Source organism: Scyliorhinus torazame, chromosome 13, assembly GCF_047496885.1.
Source record: "Scyliorhinus torazame isolate Kashiwa2021f chromosome 13, sScyTor2.1, whole genome shotgun sequence".
NCBI lineage: Eukaryota > Metazoa > Chordata > Chondrichthyes > Carcharhiniformes > Scyliorhinidae > Scyliorhinus > Scyliorhinus torazame.
Window position 1 is genome coordinate 199,765,125 of NC_092719.1, and position 19,229 is coordinate 199,784,353.

At 46.4% G+C, this 19,229-nt stretch overlaps 1 protein-coding gene across 4 annotated transcripts in view; it reads left to right on the top strand.

Annotated features, from left to right (window-relative positions):
• The window catches only part of LOC140388518 (copine-9-like), a 604,903-nt gene that overhangs the window by 512,375 nt on the left and 73,299 nt on the right, over positions 1-19,229 (top strand). For all 4 annotated transcript variants that reach the window (XM_072472866.1, XM_072472865.1, XM_072472867.1 and 1 more), the window contains 3 exons: positions 1,450-1,511; positions 1,627-1,673; positions 2,952-3,133. In XM_072472866.1, coding sequence (XP_072328967.1) covers positions 1,450-1,511; positions 1,627-1,673; positions 2,952-3,133 — 291 coding nt within the window. The remainder of the gene's footprint in view (positions 1-1,449; positions 1,512-1,626; positions 1,674-2,951; positions 3,134-19,229) is intronic.

The window sequence follows — 19,229 nt, forward strand, 5'->3', positions numbered from 1 at the left end:
GACTCTCAAATGAGCTCTGATCCCATATCACCTCCATCACAAAGACAATTGTCTCCACGTCTGTAAGGTGGCTCACCTCCAAATTTAACATCGCTCACCTTCTGATGAAACCCTCACCCATGCATTTGTCACCTCAAAACTCAATTATTCCACTGCCCCCCCCCCCCCCCCCCCCCAGATGTCGGGAATGGGATAATTTGGGGAATTGAGAAATGCACAAAATACTGAAGGGAAAGTGAATGCTGAAAGCAAAGAGTTTATTTCCTAGTGGAACCTTGGAGCATGGTAGACTTCCCCCCCCACCACCACTTTTAAAAATATATTAACATTTGACACCTTATTTGTTGTATTTTTTAATCTACTGTAGTTCTATGTTTCAAACCAATAATAATTTCTGTCAGAAAGCTTTAAAATATTTTCAATACGAAAATAGTCCAGCGAACTCCTATATAAAATAAAACTCAAATGAACAGATTAATAATTGATAGAGAAATGACAAACAAACAAATTAGACAATTATTTCTAGCCTCCACTGTTCTCTTGAATTTGTCGAAAAAGTATATGAAAAAGTAATTTGCAAGATCAGCTTACAGAGCTAAATTTTGTGCTCTCTGATCTAACTAACTGACCTACCAATCTGGGATTTACAATCTGTGATACTCTTTACCCACTAGTAATATTACTCCGCATATATCCTGGTGGACGTTCATTGCTTTAAGACACGAAGTGCAACCATCTTCCTGGCTAATTCACAGTAACAATAGGACCTCCATCATACGTAAAAAAAATTAAGACTTCATAGTTTACAGAAGCAGTATGAGGACAATGATTCATGTAACAGAGACAACAGCTGACAATACACATCGCAGTTTAACACTTCAACGCACAGGTTGAATTTGCATAGTTTGCAAAATGAGTGAAAACCGATGAACGGCATTTAATAAGCTGACAACGCCCCAAATAGCGGACATCTCAAAACAGTCCAGAATATGACAAATGAGGGCATAGAGTTAGACTGAAATTAAATTGTGAAATGTGACATGTACAATACAGGAATTTCAACTTTACCATCAACAAGGCAAACTTAACTGGCAAAGTAGGGATAATCGTGGGGAGTTCTGATCACTGGAAGGGCAAGTGGGGTGGGCAGGTGGGGGTGGTGGTGATAGGAAGTCTGGTCTGTAGGTGGTGATTGGGGGTACAAAGGTCCGGTGCTGTAAAGGCATTTACCTCCTGGATTCTGCCCTGTTTGTCTCCTTTCACCGAGTCAATTTTCAGAGTCTTGGAAACCTGGCTGTTGGAATGAAAGACATGAAAGATCCAATAGAATTCTGTAATAACTCCATGTCACCAGGTGTAATAATACCATGTAATAGTGCTTTCTATGTTACTAGTCCTGTATTCCTGTCAAAGTTGTTCATAGTGACAGCTTATGTTTCTTTTCACTAGGTGACTCTTCTTTCTTTCAAAGTGGAATCCGACTTCACATTTCTGGATTACATTAAGGGCGGGTAAGGATCAGCCATGTGCTTTAATGTGTGCACTGTTGAATTATGTGTCCTTATTGATTGAGCCTAAATCATTTCTTCAGTCACTATAACATCCCTGTTGTTAACCCTCTTACAGAACTCAGCTAAATTTCACCGTGGCAATAGACTTCACTGCATCTAATGGTGAGTTTGGATGGGAAATTGAACTCATTGTGCTTGTGTACTTTTAAAAAATTCATTCATGGGTATTACTGGCATTTATTGGCCAACCCTAATTTGCCTTGAGGAGATGATGGTGAGCTGTCTTCTTGAAAATAATTGAGTGGCGTGCTGGACCATTTAGTGGGCATTTAACCACATTGCTGAGGGTCTGGAATCACATGTAAATAAGACCAGGTAAGGAGGACAGATTTCCTTGCCTAAAGGGCAATAGTGAACCGCTGGGGTTTTATAAAAAATCTGTCAATTTCATGGTAAACATTAGTAGTAACAGGTTTTTATTCACAATTTATTTAATTAAAAACGTCTGTTGTGGCATTTAAACTTGAGTTCCCAGATAATTAATTCAGGGTTTAGGATTACTAGTCCAGTAACATAACTTTAATGCTACCACTATAACAGAGGCATATTAGAGGAATGTAATTACATCATATAATGAAACACAGAAATGATATTTTTCATAAATAAGTTTTACAAGGAGACGAATTAAACCACAACATTCATCTTGTGCTGAGCAATGAAACTCGAAAATGCACCAATTTTTTTTAGCTAAAGCAAATCTTTGACTAAATTGATATATAACACTTTATAAAATAAAAACAGAAAATGATGGAAAAATTCAGCATCTGTGGAGGGGGAAACAGAGGGCCAGATTTTTTGGTTCCATAGCCGAGTGTTTCTCAGCTCCTCCCGCCGGTTGTCAATGGGATTTCCGATTGAAGCCACCCCACGTTGCCGGGAAACCCGCAGCCGGGAGAGCGCCGCCAGCGGGAAGAGTGAATCCTAACGCCGGAGAATTCCGACCGGAGTTAACATTTATGAGTCAAAGTTCTGAAGAAGTCATGCGGACTCGAAACTTCGACTCTGTTTCTCTCGTCGGAGAAGCTGCCAGACCTGCTGAGTTTTTCCAACACTTTCTGTTTTTCGGATTTCCAGCAACCACAGTATTTTGCTTTTATTTTAACACGGAGCAACTTATTAAAACCATGCTGTGTATAGACACACAAATTATCGGTATTCACAATATATCTCGTTGCCTTCAAAGAGAGTGAGTTATTTGGCAAGGTTCGTTTACAGAGCGGTGGGTTTTCCTACACTACTTGGAGTGCAATGGTTCAAGAAGGTAGCTTGCCACCACCTTCTCAAGGGAAATTCATGATGGGCTATAAATGCTGACCTAGCCCCCTACGCCCACATCTCATGAAAGAATTTTAAAAATAACATGTTTCTTTCCTCTTGCAGGAAACCCTTCGCAGCCCACGTCTCTACACTACATGAACCCATATCAGATGAATGCATATGCCATGGCATTAAAAGCAGTAGGAGAGATCATTCAGGACTATGACAGTGACAAGCTTTTTCCAGCATTAGGATTTGGAGCTAAGCTACCGCCAGATGGGAAAGTATCCCATGAGTTTCCACTGGTAGGTAAATACTATACTGGAGAGCAACAGTGATAAAGCGCCATGTGATACTTTAGCATACTAGGGGTGACCATTGACTGGAAATTGAACTGAACTAGTCATATAAAAACTGTGGCTACAAGAATATTCTCCACTTGCCTGGAAGAGTGCAGCTCCAACAACACTCAAGCAACATGACCCCATCCAGGACAAAGCAGCCCACTAGATTGGCACCCAATCCACAAACATTCACTCCCTCCACCACCACACACAGTGGCAGCTGTGTACCATCTACAAGATGCACAGCAGAAATTCACCAAGGCTCCTGAGACATCACTTTCCAAATCCACAACCACTACCACCCAGAAGGACAAGGGCAGTAGATACTTGGGAACCTTACCACCTGGAAGTTCCCCTCCAAATCACTCAGCACCCTGACTTGGAAGTATATCTTTGTTCCTTCAGTGTCACTGGGTCAAAATCCTGGAACTCCCTCCCTAACAGCACTGTGGGTGTACCTACACCACATGGACTGCAGCGGTTCAAGAAGGCAGCTCACCACCACCTTCTCAAGGGCAATTAGGGGTAGGCAATGAATGAATGGCCTAGCCAGTGACACATCCCATGAATGAATGAAAAAGTCCTCTGAATGCTCAAGTAATCCTGCTCTTCATTGACGTTACTTTCACCATTTGATGAAAGAAATGCAGAGCTTTTTTGCTACATCTTGATTTGAGTCGCTATTGGGGTAATTTTAATTTAGTCCGTCCATCAGGAAATTGGCACAATCGAGTGCAGCACTGCTTGGTTTAATTTTCCTTGAAGCCATGGAGAGTGCAGGGTGTAAAATCTGCTTTCTCAGCTGATGACTGAGACTAAAATTAATCCCAAGGAGGACTGGACTCAACTTGCAGAAGTATAATTGTCCACACACAAATTTACAAGTTATTGTGAGGTATATTTTCCCTCACATGCCCCAGCTCAATTGTATGCCCACAGTTTTATTAATGTGTTAACCCCATTACTAGGTTTAGAATGCAACGAAGACCCAGACTCAGGTTTTCTTAAAGCAGAATTTTAGGGTTAGCTTAGATTAGTTCATTACCGTCTTCTGGGTTTAGTTCACTGAAGTTTGTGGACCTTTTCTTTTAAACTCCAGTGGCTATTATATAGCTATAGGTAACACAACGGGGCAAGATGTCCTCATTGTGCGAACATTGGAAAAATCATTGTCTATTTTTGCACGGAATTAGTTACACACTGCACCGAGGCTCACAATGGTCACAATTGCCACTGTCTGGCACAGTAGCAGAATCTCGATCCTTTTCCAGACAGTCACTGAATAGCTAATAATTCAGCTCATTTCTGCTGGAATTTAGCCCAGTCACATTGCATTCAGAGAGCTCATAGGAAGCTGCATGATGAACGGGTCAGCAGAAACTCTGCTAAGCTGTTTCCAAACCGTTTGTCGCTTCATAACTAATTATTTGAGCAAATCACAGATATTGAATCCTGTACATTTATCACTGTGTCTCACATTCCAGTTGTCATTATGAATGCCCTATTCCATCACAGGTGTCTGCAAACCATCCTCACACTTAATGCCCAATGACTGTATCGTCCATCCTGTGCTGCAATTTCACCCCAAAAGACATATTTACACTGCAAGGAAGTATGTTTTCAAAAGTAGATAGCACTTGCAGTGGGATAGCTGTGGCATCTCTTTCTTCAAACTTCCTTATGTGTGCAAGGTAAAGATGCTGGAAGGGGTTTTCTGGCCGTTTATGCTGGCGGGAGCTTATGGCATCGCCGACGGCGCACCCCCGCCGCCGGCTTCGCGGCAGTGAGGGGTGCGTTCAATGGGAAACCCCGTTAACAAGGGAGGGACCAGGAGATCCCGCCGCCGGCCACTGGTGAGCTGTCCTCCGTCGCTGGCAAACATGCCACGGAGCAGGAGGAGGAAAATCCCACCCACAGTTTCTGGTATGTGATTCCTCTACTCGATATCATGATTAAGTCGATCCCTTTTTGAAGAAGGCAAGGCCTCCAGGGATCAGCAGGAAGTATTGGTCCAAGGTGCCCACCTATGCTTCTGCAAGGCAGTCAGTCACAGTTGCTTTGCCAGATGCTTGGAGACAGGTTGCTGTCTTATCACACATGGCAAGGAAGAACCAGCATTTCTAGAATCGGTACCAATGATAGGAGTGCATTTTTCCCAATGATGCCAGGATTGATGCCCACAATTCTATGACTGGCACAGATCTAATTCTACGGCCGACAATATCATGGTTTCCACATATTCAAATCTAGTAACTAGGACTATCTCTCAGAAAAATCATCATCAGATTTATAGTGCCAATTATTACCAATTAACAACTTGTGTCAAGTGTAAATAAAGAAATTCTTCGACATGGACAGTGAGCAGAATGGTACCGTAAATTACCAATTAAATGAATCAGAGTTGGAGAGTTTAAGTGTTTCAGAGTTACGATTGGTAAAAAATATCTCGAGCAACAGAATCCAAGATTATGTTCCACTAACAGGTACAGAATTACTATGTTTAAAACTAATGCAAAGGAAACCTCTCCACTGGTTGGAGTGATAACTGGCACAAAGGAAGATGGTTGTGGTTGTTGGAAGTCAATTATCTCATTCCCAGGACATCACTGCAGGAGTTACTCAGGGTAGTTTCCTAAGCCCAAACATCTTTGGCTGTTTCATCATAGAATCCCTACAGTGCAGAAGAAGGCCATTTGGTCCATCGAGTCCGCACCGAACCTCTGAAAGAGTGCTCCACCTAGGCCCAAACCCCCACCCTATCCCCATAACCCTACTGAAGGGCAATTTATCACGGCCAATCCACCTAACCTGCACATCTTTAGACTGTGGGAGGAAACCGGAGCACCCGGAGGAAACCCACACAGACACAGGGAGAATGTACAAACTGCACACAGTGACCCAAGGCCGGAATTGAACTTGGGTCTCCGGTGCTGTGAGTCAGCAGTGCTAACCACTGTGCCCCCATATTTAACTGTGACACTGATGACAGCCATGTCATCGCTATTTCAAAATGAGGAAGCAAATTAGTTTCACAAAGAGCTGGAGATGTTGAGGGGGAGGGCCTGCCCCCCCCCCCCCCCCCCCTCCCTCCCCAGAACTGGACACGGGAATCACAATTCTCAATTATCATGTGCCCAATGGAAGCAATGCAGGTAGGAGATGAACCTGGTACTTCCTGCTCATTTCCACGATTGTTGTGCGGGCGCAGCGCTGAATGTGACGTTATGTGTCTGTGCGCCTCAGCGGGGGTCCCAGCTTTGTTGGAGGCTGGCACCACTTAAAGTCTGTCTGCCTTACTTAAAGCCTTGCTGCACTTTTTTAAAGCAAGGTGTTTTGTGGCTGCAGTAGTGACTGGAACTGATTAGACAACATTTGAAGACATTTAGGAAGGGAGCAAAATAGCGCCATGGGCACAAAAGCATGCCTCCAGGTTTCCGTAAGCTGCATTGGAATCACTGGAGCAGGAGGAGGACCAGAGGAAAGAGACTGCACAGAGGACAGTGGGAACAGGTCACCATGGTGGTCAATGCTAGCAGCTGATGCCAAGGACCTGCAGTGTCTCAAGAATTTAAATGAGCTGATACGAGTGGCCAAGGTCAGTGAATGCATCCGTACATTCTGTATCCTACCAACTGCACTACTAAGATTGCATACTGCTCTACTAACCACACCCCTTCACCCATCTGCCAACAATCTCTATCGACCATGTGTCATAATGATGAATGGAAAAAACACCAAATAATGACCAGAAATATTGTAATTTAAATAAGACCTGAATTGTTTCTGAAAAATAGACACACAAGCCGCTGGCTGAATTTTTTCAGGGTGTTTCTCTGAGAGGCAATGGAAGCCGATCCTGTTACCAGACAACATACTTGAAAAACATCCAGAAGCTAATTACCAACACCGGTAGGTATAAAAGGACACAGTGATTATTCCATCAAGAAATTTCCTGTGTAGTGCCAAGATGGATTTGTGTGGATCCACCTTCCCACTTGGAATCTACAAAGAATGGGTTAAAAGCCAGCTGCAAAGCTGTCCCAGTTGGTCTATCTGTGTGTGCTTTGTGAGAACAAGTACTGGATATTTTGACATGGAAGTTGAAGTCAGCAAGCACATTCACAGTGCCCCTGCAAATAGCCATTTACCAGTATATTCTCTCTCTGACTGTGGAATTCAGCCAAGTCAGAAAGGACCGCACCTCTAAAGAGAACTGGGAAACTTCTTTGCCAGCCTACAGAACACTGGAATCGCAAAACCAACTATTCATCTGCTGAAATCAACTCTACTGGAACCTTAAAACTGACTATTCGCTTACTGAGTTCAAATAATAATGGTTGCAACGCTTAATCATCTACTCCTCACATGCCAAGGACTGTTCCGTATATGTTTTGGTTTATATTTACTTACTTTGAACTCAATTCTCCTTCTAACCTGTATGAATGTATATGCATGTGTTTTACCGTGTTCTTGCCTTTAGTAATTAATAAACTCACTCAATCTTTAATTCAAGAAGGCATGGTTAAGTTGGCTCCTTTTAAAGCATATCTATTGGGTCTGGAAAAAAGTTATTTGCGGACCTGCAGTGGGTCGTAACACATGACTCCAACCTCACATTCACGTGCTGCATGTCACCTTCACAGACTTAGCATCTCTGAAAGGTGCACACATATCTCACAGGTTGCGCATACTGCCAGCTATTCGACTGCGGCAGGTCATCACCCAAAAACATTGCAAAACCCCACTGATGCACTTCCCGATCTTTTGCAGAGTAGGGTGGTCTAGATCAGACAGCATCAGCAAGAAACTGGTGGGCAAGGGCAGAAAGAGATCCATGTGCAGATCCTCATGGAGGAGATGGTGCTGGGGATAATTGTAATGGCCATCACTGAGGCCGTGACTAGCAGCATCCCTGATGCTATCGAGAATGATGATATGTTCCTGCCTAATGCCCCTTTTTAAATCCCATTTCACCCTCATCCTGAAATCTGTCATGATGTACAAACTGCAGACGGTGTCACCATGTACTTTAAGGGTTCTTTCAGTTCATTCCCATATTTCCCCTTTCTTTATTTTTACCATTATCATTTTTGATCCATGGATGCTTAATGGACATGTGTCTTTTAGTCAAGCAGCCGAGAGAATGAGAAATTCAGGAAGTTGCAACATAGTATATGGTGCTGCTAGCTTTGGACAGCAGAACCAAGACTTTGTGGCTTCTGACAGATGGGGTGGGACTCAGTTTGATTGGTTGTCTGGTGGCCAACAAATTCTTTTAAAAAGGCCGTATTGTGCCCGGTAACAGGTGGTGATTGGGTCCTACATGAGTGGAATGATTTTTAGAGACCCAAGGAGCTCAGTTTGAATCTTGTGAATCTTGGACACTGAGGGGAGGACCTGCTGTTCTTCTTCCTTCTCTCTCTCTCTCCACTGTGTGTGTGTGTAGAGGGTGGGGACAAGTTAAAGTGGGGGATTAGGAATTAGATAATAGTTAATCAGTTGTATTTGCTGCATATTTCATTATAGTTGTTGTTATAAATAGAAAGTAATTGTGTTTAACGTTACAAACCCGGTGACTGTAATTATTTGACAGCCAAGGGCCAAAGACGTCAGCCATTGTTCGAAGAATTATTGGTTAATTCAATTGTGTTGCGACTCTGGGTCAAGAGGGCTGGAATTGACCGTGCCCTAGCCCAGGGTATTGTAACACTTGCTTCACCATGCCACCCCCACCCGCCATCCCCCTCCCCTTCCCCTCAGTCACCCCAAACCTCCTCTTGTGCGTTTATGCTTTCAGAAAAACAAAAGCTTTACCTGGCCAGCCAATGATGTCTGAGGTTGAGGGCCCAGATGGCGAAGGCCCAAACTGAGCAGGAAGGAACACCATCAGCCGATCTGACGCTTGCAGTAATCAGTTCAGATGCTGGCACTGGGCCAAGATTAGAGGGCAATTTAGAAGCAGGTTCTTCGCTTGGTGAATCAACGGGTGTAACTGTGGCCAGGCGGGAGGAAAGGATTAACCCGACCAGTCTGGTCAGATGAATGCTATGATGGGGTGGGGTATGGAAAAGACTGATGGACATGCACACAGAAATGCTTAACAGGCCTGCCAGGGATCTGCTGGCATCGTCAAGGAGCATGGAGGAGTTTTACTTAAACTTCCTGTTCCTCCTCATTATTTTCTCCTTTTTCCTCTTCCTCTTGCTTCTCCTCTTCCTGAGGTGGTCAGCAAACCCGTGGTGACTAAGGCTGCCCTCATGATGAGTAGATTGTGTAGGATAACAGCCGACCACTACGAACTGGGACACTGTCTTCAGTGCTTACCAGACAGCTTCTCCTAGGTGGTCCAGGGAGCGGATCTATTGCTTTGGCGCCTTAATGATCTCCTCAGTAACATTCCTCAGGGCAACTTGGCTCACACTGTATGATTGCTGACCACCTGTGTGGTTGAGGAGGTGAGACACCAGCAAGGTTTGGAGTGGATACCCCTTGTTCCCAAGCAGCCATGGTCAGGTTTGACATGGTTGTTAGAAGATTGCTGGCACAGTGGACTGTTGCAGGATAAACACAATCTGACTGCTGCCAGATTGTGGGTATTCAGCAGCAGATGTTCTGGATGTATTTGCACATTAACTGCATATTAAGTGACGAGTGTTCTTTGTGATTGTGGCACATATTAGTTTTGAGATGTGGCATCCGCAAAGCTACCTGTGTAAAGTCAATAGCACATTGCACCCTGGGAAAGCCTGCGATCCTGGCAAAGCTACTGGCATGCCACTCCTGCTTCTCTCTGGAAGACAATGAAGTCCTCTCACCTGTTCTGCAGTGACTCTGTCACCACCTGGGTATATCGATGGATGATAACCTGAAAAATGTTTGCTACTTTCCCTATTCCAATCTGGAAGGATCCACTGGCAAAAATAAAATAAATTCAGGCCTGCAATCACCTTGACAACCATTGGCAGTGCCATCCTTGCCCTGCTCTGAGATTACAGGTCTGGTCCCAGGAGGTGGCAGGCTTCTGTGGTCACCTTCTTGGTAGAAATGCAGCCACTGAACACAATGGTCCTCCTGGTTTAGGTGCAGGTAAGAGAAGTGCTTTGTGAAAACCCGAGCTGGGTAAGGATACTTGCTGAGACCCCTCCTCCTCCATCCTCTGAAAGCAGCTTATCTTCTCTGTTGCCTCTCCTCTGCTTCGCTCCAAGGCTGCAGCTGGACTGCAACTATAGCCCGCATGGCTTGGAGCAATTGGAGTACTCAGAAGCCGTGCACTAACAACAACCCCATCCCAACCTCCATCACGCCTCCTTGAAGATTTAACCAACTTTTCAGAACACTTCCAACAGTCTAATGCTCTTACAAATTCTGAAGGATCGAGCAGATAATAATAAGCAGCTAACAAGAAGATTACAAATAGTATTCGGGGGTTTATTAATAGGGGCATAGAGTACAAGAGCTAGGAGGTTATGCTGAACTTATCCAGGACACTAGATAGACCTCAGCTGGAATATTGTGCACAGTTCTGGGCGCCACACTACAGGAATGGTGTGAACACATTGGAGACTGTCCAGAAGAGGTTCACATGAATGGTTCCAGGGATGAGAAACTTCAGTTATGAGGACAGACTGGAAAGGTTAGGAATGTTGTCTTTGGAGAGAAGAAATTGAAGAGGAGATTTGATAGAGATGTTCAAAGTCATGAGGGGGCTGGACAGAATAGATCGGGAGAAACTGTTCCTGCTTGTAAAAGGATGAAGAGTGAGAGGACACAGATTTGCGGTGATTTACAAAAGAAGCAAATGTGATGCGTGAAAAAACTTTTTCACACAATGAGTGGTTGGGGTCTGGAATGCACTGCCTGGAAGTGTGGCGGTAGCAGGGTCAATCGAGGCATTCAAGAGGGATGATTACTTGAATAGAAACAATGAGCAGGGCCAAGGGGAAAAGACAGGGGGATGGCACTAAGTCATGATGCTTGTTTGGAAAGTTGGTGCAAACTCAATGGGCCAAATGGCCTCCTTCTGCAATGTAACAATTCTGTGATTCTGTGAATTTGAAGGACCCCTTTAAAAAAGCGCTGGTGGAGTATTCCTCGTGCAGCCAAAAGAAGGTTCGGCTGTGCCTGTTTAAGTGAGGGCATTAACTAAAGCAGTGAGGTCAATATAGCAGGTCATCGAGTTAGTCGCTGACTGATGTCATAATCTGTTTGCTCTGTATACACACCTAATACTACCCTCTGTGACATGCCAATTGACACAGCCTGCTCTGGAACTAGCTGGGAACAGTTTCCATGCCATTTTCCACATCACCCGTAGCGGCAAAGCTCCTGGTGTTACAGCTGCCAAATGTTGCAGCCTTGGTTTGAAGGAGTGAATCTTTGTGTATATTATGTGTTTGGGTAAGTGAATAAAATCAAATCTAGATTAATTCCTCTCTGTTGTAACATTCGCTAACAGATGGAATGGAAGAAGTCAATTAAATTATAAATCCTCATTGCAGTTTGTTTGAGCTTCTAAATGTCGCAACACAATCATGGGGATACAGTGATTAGAAATAATTAGATTTAATGTTCCTCGTGGCAGTAAAAGAAGCAATAACATGGGTTTATCAATGCATTGTATTCACCCCAATGTGAGCAATTGCGAGGTTCTATGGAACAGTACAACCTCTAAATTAATTTTTGCCTGTGCAATCATTGACAGCATTAATTTTGTTTAGTTATTTGATAAATTAATCACATTTCCTCCATCAGAAATGTAACATGCTGATTTCTAATAAAGATTATGATTTGAGCCTTCACAGGGTAGAGAAAAGTGGAATGTATGAATAATAATTGAAATGGTGAGTAATCTCAAAAAGCTTGTTCAGAGTCCTGCCGCCCCTATTTAACCATTCTAGTGCTGCAACTATGTTACAATTCCTTAAGAGACCAATAACTTTTTAAAACAGACCTGAAGTGTCTGGAATGATCAAAGGGCTTGATTTCCTGTTGTAAGACTTTCACTATAACAACAAATTAAAATCAACGTAGGTTAAGCGTTACTTAATAGGCAGCTAATATACCAAACTACAGAAAAGATACTTTCCCCATTAACTAATTAAAACAATTGAAAACCCATGCCACATTCATACATTATACTAAACTTTCTGAAAATAACTAACCTTGGAGATAAAGTCCTGAACTCCTCCCAGCTATTGAACTGGCCCTCTTCTCCCTCTTACGCCAAGGTGAGTCTTCCAGTGTTCTTTGGAAGGCCTTTCATTCACTCTTCCGAGTAACATCAAATTGATTCCATCAGCAGGACAGGGTTGTTGACTCACAAGCAGCCATGTGCGATACCCACCCAGAAATTGCAGTGGCACTTCTGAGCATGGCCCAGTTACAGAGGGTCATGGCTGAGAACGTCGGCAACATTGCCCAGGTGCTGTCCGATGTGGCGCAGACACAGAGGGAGGCGGCCCAGTCCCAGAGCGAGATGGTGCAGTCACTAGCTGCTGTGACACAGACCCAGAAGGTGGCGGCACAGTCAGTGGGTGATGTGGCGCAGTCCAAGATGGCGATGGTCCATTCCCTGTGCTCTATGACCGCGAGCATGCAGACCCTGTTCGAGACCAGAGAGGGCCTACAGGACTGGCAGTGCCAGGTGGCGGGGGAGCCTCAGGGGATAGCTCCGCAGCGCCCCCCCCCCCCCACACCACCACCCCCATCCTCTGACCGTCCCCACCATTATCACCACAGGGATCCGTTGGGACCGTGTGATGGAATGGCCGGCTCGCATGCAAGTAGCACCCAGGTGGACTGTGGAAAGTGCTACCATGGGCAGGAGTCAGACATTGTCAAACGATGCGGAGCATCAGAGCTCATCGCAGAGCAGCTCGTCATCATCCTTCATCCCATGGACCAGACGCAGTGTTACTGCCAATCCAGGGCCCCCATCCCCGTAAAGCAGCATGTATGTATCACGGAGGAGGTTGCAGGCGAGGGGATGGCCGGGGGTGAAGGAGGTGGTGTGAGGGTGGGATGCAATGTCCGTGCCCCTGGCCAGATCCCGCTCCCCCCCAGTTGGTGAACTTGATGCAATCAGAGCGTCCCGGGCACGTTGGCCTTGGTGCTCAGGTCATGTGGCCTCCTGTGCCTGTATGGGCCCCAGGTCCTGCCCATTCTCTCCCTCCCCTGCACCTGCCATTCATCCTCCTCCTCCAGCATGTCGCCCCTCTGCTGCACAATGCGGGTGACCCTCTCAGCATCATGCTGGAGAGCCCCTCCAGAGCATTCCAGGTATCTGAACCGCATCTACACAAGGCTGAAGCACCGTTCGATCACACCCCTGGTTGCTGCATGTGCGTCGTTGTAGCAGGTTTCCACTTCGGCCTGTGCGTTCCCGATACGTGTCATCAGCCATGACTGCAGTGATAACCCCTGTCACCCAAGAGCAAACCTCCAGCTGTGGGGGGGTCATCTCGAACGTGTCAGGAATCGGCGAGTGTGCCAGGATGAAGGCGGAGTGCACACTGTCCGGGTGTTGGATGACGACACAGCTCATGATCAAATATCAGCTGCATGTTCATCGAGTGGAATCCCTTTCAGTTTGTGTAGAGCGGCTTGTCATCTGCAGGTGCTTGTACGGCAACATGCATCCCATCGATCACCCTCTGGAGCATCCTGTCCATGGCGCTGAACCCCGCTGCCCCGGCATCCTGTTGACTCAGTACACATTGAAATGGATGAATTGAGGCGCCTGGGCATACATCTCGGGCTCCGTGACAGCGCGGATACCTCTATGCACTGAGGGCCATGCGATCCCAAGCAGATATCAGTCGGTGCCTGGAAGGACCCCATGGCTTGAAGGTTCAGGGCAACTGTCAACTCGACGGCCAACAGGAACGGGTTCTCCCCCCCCCCCCCGCCCAATTCCCCGCAGTGCCAGGTGTGCCATGGTCTGGCAGATATGTTGCACTATCTCCCTGTTCAGCCGATGGCATGCCCGGTCCCCTGGCAGGTCCTCGAATGATGGGCGATGCCGTTAAATGCAAGGCCTCATGCGGCACCTCAGTTGTACTTCCTCCTCCTTGACCTGTTGGGCGACTGGCTGTCCATCCTGGGCGACGGGGGTGTGGGCACCCATACGGCCGGTGTCACTCTGCAGAACCAGAGGCCAAGGTGGGTGGTCAGTGGTGTGCTCAGCAAAATGGCTGCCTTACAAGCTGCACAATAACGATTGTTGCCTGGACACCGCCCCAGTCCCAGGGGGTGTCACCCTGACCACTCAGCGCATTCCCCTGTCACCCACTCCCGGCCCTGCCAGAGTCCACCCCTCCCACCCCAGACTTATGTCAAGATACAGAGTTAAAGAGCAAGCAATGATTATTTATAAACAACTGCAGACATTTTGTTTTGAAGGATTTAAAGTTCAGGACTTTTAAATGCCTTGACACTTGACAACTCCCTTTAACAGATGCTTTTGACAGTTCTTCTTGACACTTTTGATGGGTCTCCTTAATAGATCCTCTTGACAGTTCTTCTGGACGTTTTTGACAGGGTCTTTTGATAGTATTGACAGCTAATTTTGACAGGCCTGCTGACAGTTCCAATGAGTTTGACAGTTCATAAGTTTGTGCATTTATTATGCGCATTCATGTCTATATTTAACACTGCCAAAGGGCACCTTATCTCCCCCAAAGGAGAACCTGACCTCATCAACCGGGTACCCGACCTTCACTAAAGGGCACCTGATCTCCCCGAAAGGTGACCCAGGACCAGACAAAGGGGTCCCTTAACTCTCCAAAGGGGCACCATGGATATTCAAATGAATCCATAAAGTTCAGACTAGCTCTTATTATCAGGTATTTCTTTGAATCATTTAAGTGATTTGCGTTTCCCTGTCTTGGCCAGCATTTATTGCCCATCCCTAATTGCCCTTGAGAAGGTGGTGGTGCTATTCTGCACACTTATAGCGTCATGCTGCTGGGTGACCTAAATCCCACTTCCATGGTGGCAGCTGATGATTTAAATGTCTTGGAGCTTCCATAAACGGTGCATGCATGAAATGTGAACCACCCTATCCCTGCCCTAGTGAAAATGAGAAGTGCCGCTTTCGGGGCGGGATTTACAATTTTGGGGCAATTCGCCACTTTCGCCACAATGGATATGCTCTTCCTCATGGCGAACATCTGGACCAAACAGTTTAAAGCCTAACCCTCTCATAAGGTCCCGCATTGTAACGACTGCTTCAAACCAATTGGTCTGGGTGCTAGTTCAAAGGGAATGGCATGCTCTACATTTTGCGAACAGAGTCAGTGTTCCACCTCCCTACCTTCCCTTCCCATTCTGGAATCTCCGAGCCGCAGTGGCAGTGAATATATCGTGATGCCCACGTCCCTGCTGTATTGAACCAGACCTGCAGGGAAACACTCAATTCCCACAAAAAGGAGTGCTGGCTGTGTTAAGGTTCCATTTCTGAATAGAAAATGAAACAACTGCCCCAGGTAGTCCAGGGCACGCTGGACAAACTATGACTGGCCTCTGGGATCGCCACAAACCATTCCCCTTCCCTATCCTACCTCCAATCCCATGCAGGCTTCCCAGCCTCTGGACACATCAATGGCATTGGCCATGCACAAGTAGCATAGTCAAAAAGGCTTCCTTGTTTCTGACAAACATCCCACGCTCATAACAGGGCTGACAAATCTGATAGGGAGGATTCCCAGAAGTCACATGACCTCCTACCTCCAACTGCCCCATCCTCACATGGCCACCATTGGTCACCCATCGTGGCCATCTACATGGCGGGCACTTTGCCCACATCACTTGGAGAGTTGAATGATACTTAACTGTCAACCAAACAACCCTTTCTCCCCGTCCCCAATTTTTCTGTAACAATAGAGGGACAAAATATGAAGAAGAACGTACTTCAAGGTAGGTTGTCTCTTTTCCTGGGTTCCTCACGCAGTGTCTAGGTGATTAATCTCTAATCTCTGGAGGCACAAGGTAATCATGGAGGTTAGGTGCCTCTATCTGCTGAGGACATGCTACAGAGAGAATTTCAAACATTAGGAGCGGTATTAATTTATCAACTGAACTTTAAAGAGACCCCGCACTGGTCTCTTGGTAGTTTTTTCTGCGGCATGTAGGAAAATGCATTTTGTTCTTGCAGACCGAAGTCAATTATTGTACACTTGAGTTTTGGCTTCTGTCAGACAAAAGAGAGATTAATATGTTAATATAATCTGAATATCAGAATCACTGGTATTATTCTGCTGAATAGTGTCTTTGATAGCTTGGCTAAACCAAGTATAATTAGCCAGCCATTTGCGGGTGTTCAAAACATTTGGCAGCTAGCTCTGCAATTAAAAGTGCTAGTTTGTTAAGATATTTTGTCTGATACATCTGCGCAATAGTGGGTTTCGTTAAATCCTCTGGCATGGGCCAAAGCATCAAATATGCTTGGGCGGTGATTTAAATTGTCAACTGTATCTGAGAAAGTCAAGAAGGGGTAGAAATCCTCACGGGCTCCAGTTTTGTTTGATATACAGGTTAGGTCAGCAGTCCGGGGACTAAGTCCACATACCGGCGGTAAATCCAGCGCGAACCACTCCGGCGTCAACAGCCCCCGAGGGTGCGGAATTCGCCGCAATTCCGGGGGCTAGGTGGATGCCGGAGGGGTTGGTGCTGAAGGGACTGCGCGTGTCCGTGCATGCGCCAAAGGGCCGGCATGATCCCACGCATGCGCGGAACCGCCGGCGTGTTTTGCCGCATGCGCAGGGGTTCTCTTCTCCATGCCGGCAATGGCGGAGCCCGACAGGGGCCGACGCGGAAGGAAGGAGTGCCCCCATGGCACAGGACCGCCCGCAGATCGGTGGGCCCCAATCGCAGGCCAGGCCATCATGGGGGCACCCCCTGGGGTCGGATCCTCCCGCACCTCGCTGAGGACTGCCCCCGCCGACCTACCTGCCAGGTCCGGCCGTGTGGGGCGATGGTTAACCCACGCCGCTGCCAACGGCCCCCGACTGGCGTGGTGTGAACCCCGCCCCCACCCGCAAAACGGCACCGGAGAATACGGCAGCCGGCGGCGGGGTGGGATTCGCACCGCCCCCGGGGATTCTCCGACCTGGCGGGGGGTTGGAGAATCCCATTGAAGATCTAGCTTTAGCACACTTTCAGGGATCTTGTTATGTTGAACATTGGCTGAGCTAAACTTTTAGTTGCTTTATGTTGTGCAGAACAATGAATTGCTGGGAGTATGTTATTGTGCACTGTTTATTTGCCGATTCTATGTTAAATAAATTTATATCCCGCTGATTATTGGGAAGATCAAAACTATTATAATAATAATCTTCATTGTCACAAGTAGGCTTACATTAATACTTCAATTAAGTTACTGTGAAAAGCCCCTAGTTGCCAAATTCCGGCGCCTGTTTGGGTACACGGAGGGAGAATTCAGAATGTTCAAATTACCTAACAGCACGTCTTTCAGGACTTGTGGGAGGAAACCGGAGCACTCGGAGGAAACCCACGCAGACACGGGGAGAACGTACAGACACCACACAGACAGAGATCCAAGCCAGGAATCGAACCTGGGACCCTGATGCTGTGAAGCTGTAGTGCCAACCACTATGCTGTAGGGCAACTGTCTGTGGACATCATCACAAGCTCCCTATAACTTTGCCAAAATACTGCCGTCTCCTTTCCACAGAAGGTCGGAATTTTCTACACTTGGGACGGGGTTGGGGCAGGTGAGTGGCATAAGGCTATCAGGTGCCAAGCCCCACAGTCCAACTTTCCCAGCATTCACCTGCACAGCACTCCTCAGGACAACATATTTTGTTGCTTCATTCATTCCTCTCTCTCCTCCCATCTCCATCTGAGCGGCTAACATGCATATTTAAGGGACAATTTAGCATGGCCAATCCACCTAACCTGCACACTTCAGGCTGTGGGAGGAAACTAGAGCACCCAGAGGAAACCCATGCAGGCACAGGGAGAATGCCTGAGAACTCCATTCAGACAGTCACCCAAGGGACTCGGGTCCATGGCGCTGTGAGGCAGCAGTTCTAGCCACTGTGCCACCCCAAAGTGTAGCTGGTGAGAAGATGCTGCTGTTGGTGTTGCTTATGCTGTTGCTGGTGCTTGTGTTGCATCTGCTGTAACCCCTCATCTGAGGGGCAAGGTGGAGATGCATAAGCTGTGCCCGCGTTATGCTGAAGGCTGGCACCAAGGGTGTGCAGTTGAAGATGAGTGAAGTGCGAGATGGGTGAAATGTCTTCCAAGAAGTTGGCAATCACCTGTCAATCAGTTGAAACACTCTGAGAAATGCTTTGAGCAGCAACCTCTCAACTAGCCATGACTGAAGCCCTACAGTTTCCTTGATCAAAACCTTCCCAGTTTTATAATTTTACTGAAAAGGTGATCCTGAAAAGGTGGTGATCCTGATGAATTGCTGACAAGTCAAGAAACAGTTACCCTGGCTGGAAAATCAAGAACTGAGGGTTAAAACGTATCATAATTGTCATCCGAAGTACTTTCAATCCTGCCCCACAGGAAACCCAGTCAAGGGAAGGGGATTGTAGAGATCCAAACCATATGTCAATTTCAAGGATTTAATTTTGCAATTGCTCAGATAACATATCACTCCGTGTCCAAATGCAGCAAGGCAATGACCATCTCCATCAAGAGGGAATCGAACCATCTCCCCTCGATATTCAATGCCATTATCATTGAATCCCCAACTATCAGTTTCCTGGGGTTATCATTGACCAAAAACTGAACTGGGCCAGTCCTATAAATACTGTGGCTACAAGAACAGGTCAGAGGCTGGTAATTCTGCAGCAAGTAACGTATCTCTTCACTCCTCCTCACAAGGCACAACTCAAGAAGTGAAGGAATATTCTACACTTGCCTGGATGAATGCAGTTCTGACAAATACTCAAGAAATTCAACACCATCCAGGACAAAGCAGCCCGCTTGTTTGGTACTCCATCCACCACCTTCAATATTCACGCTCTGCACCACGGAGGACAGCAGTGTATACCATTTCCAAGATGCACGACAGCGACTCACC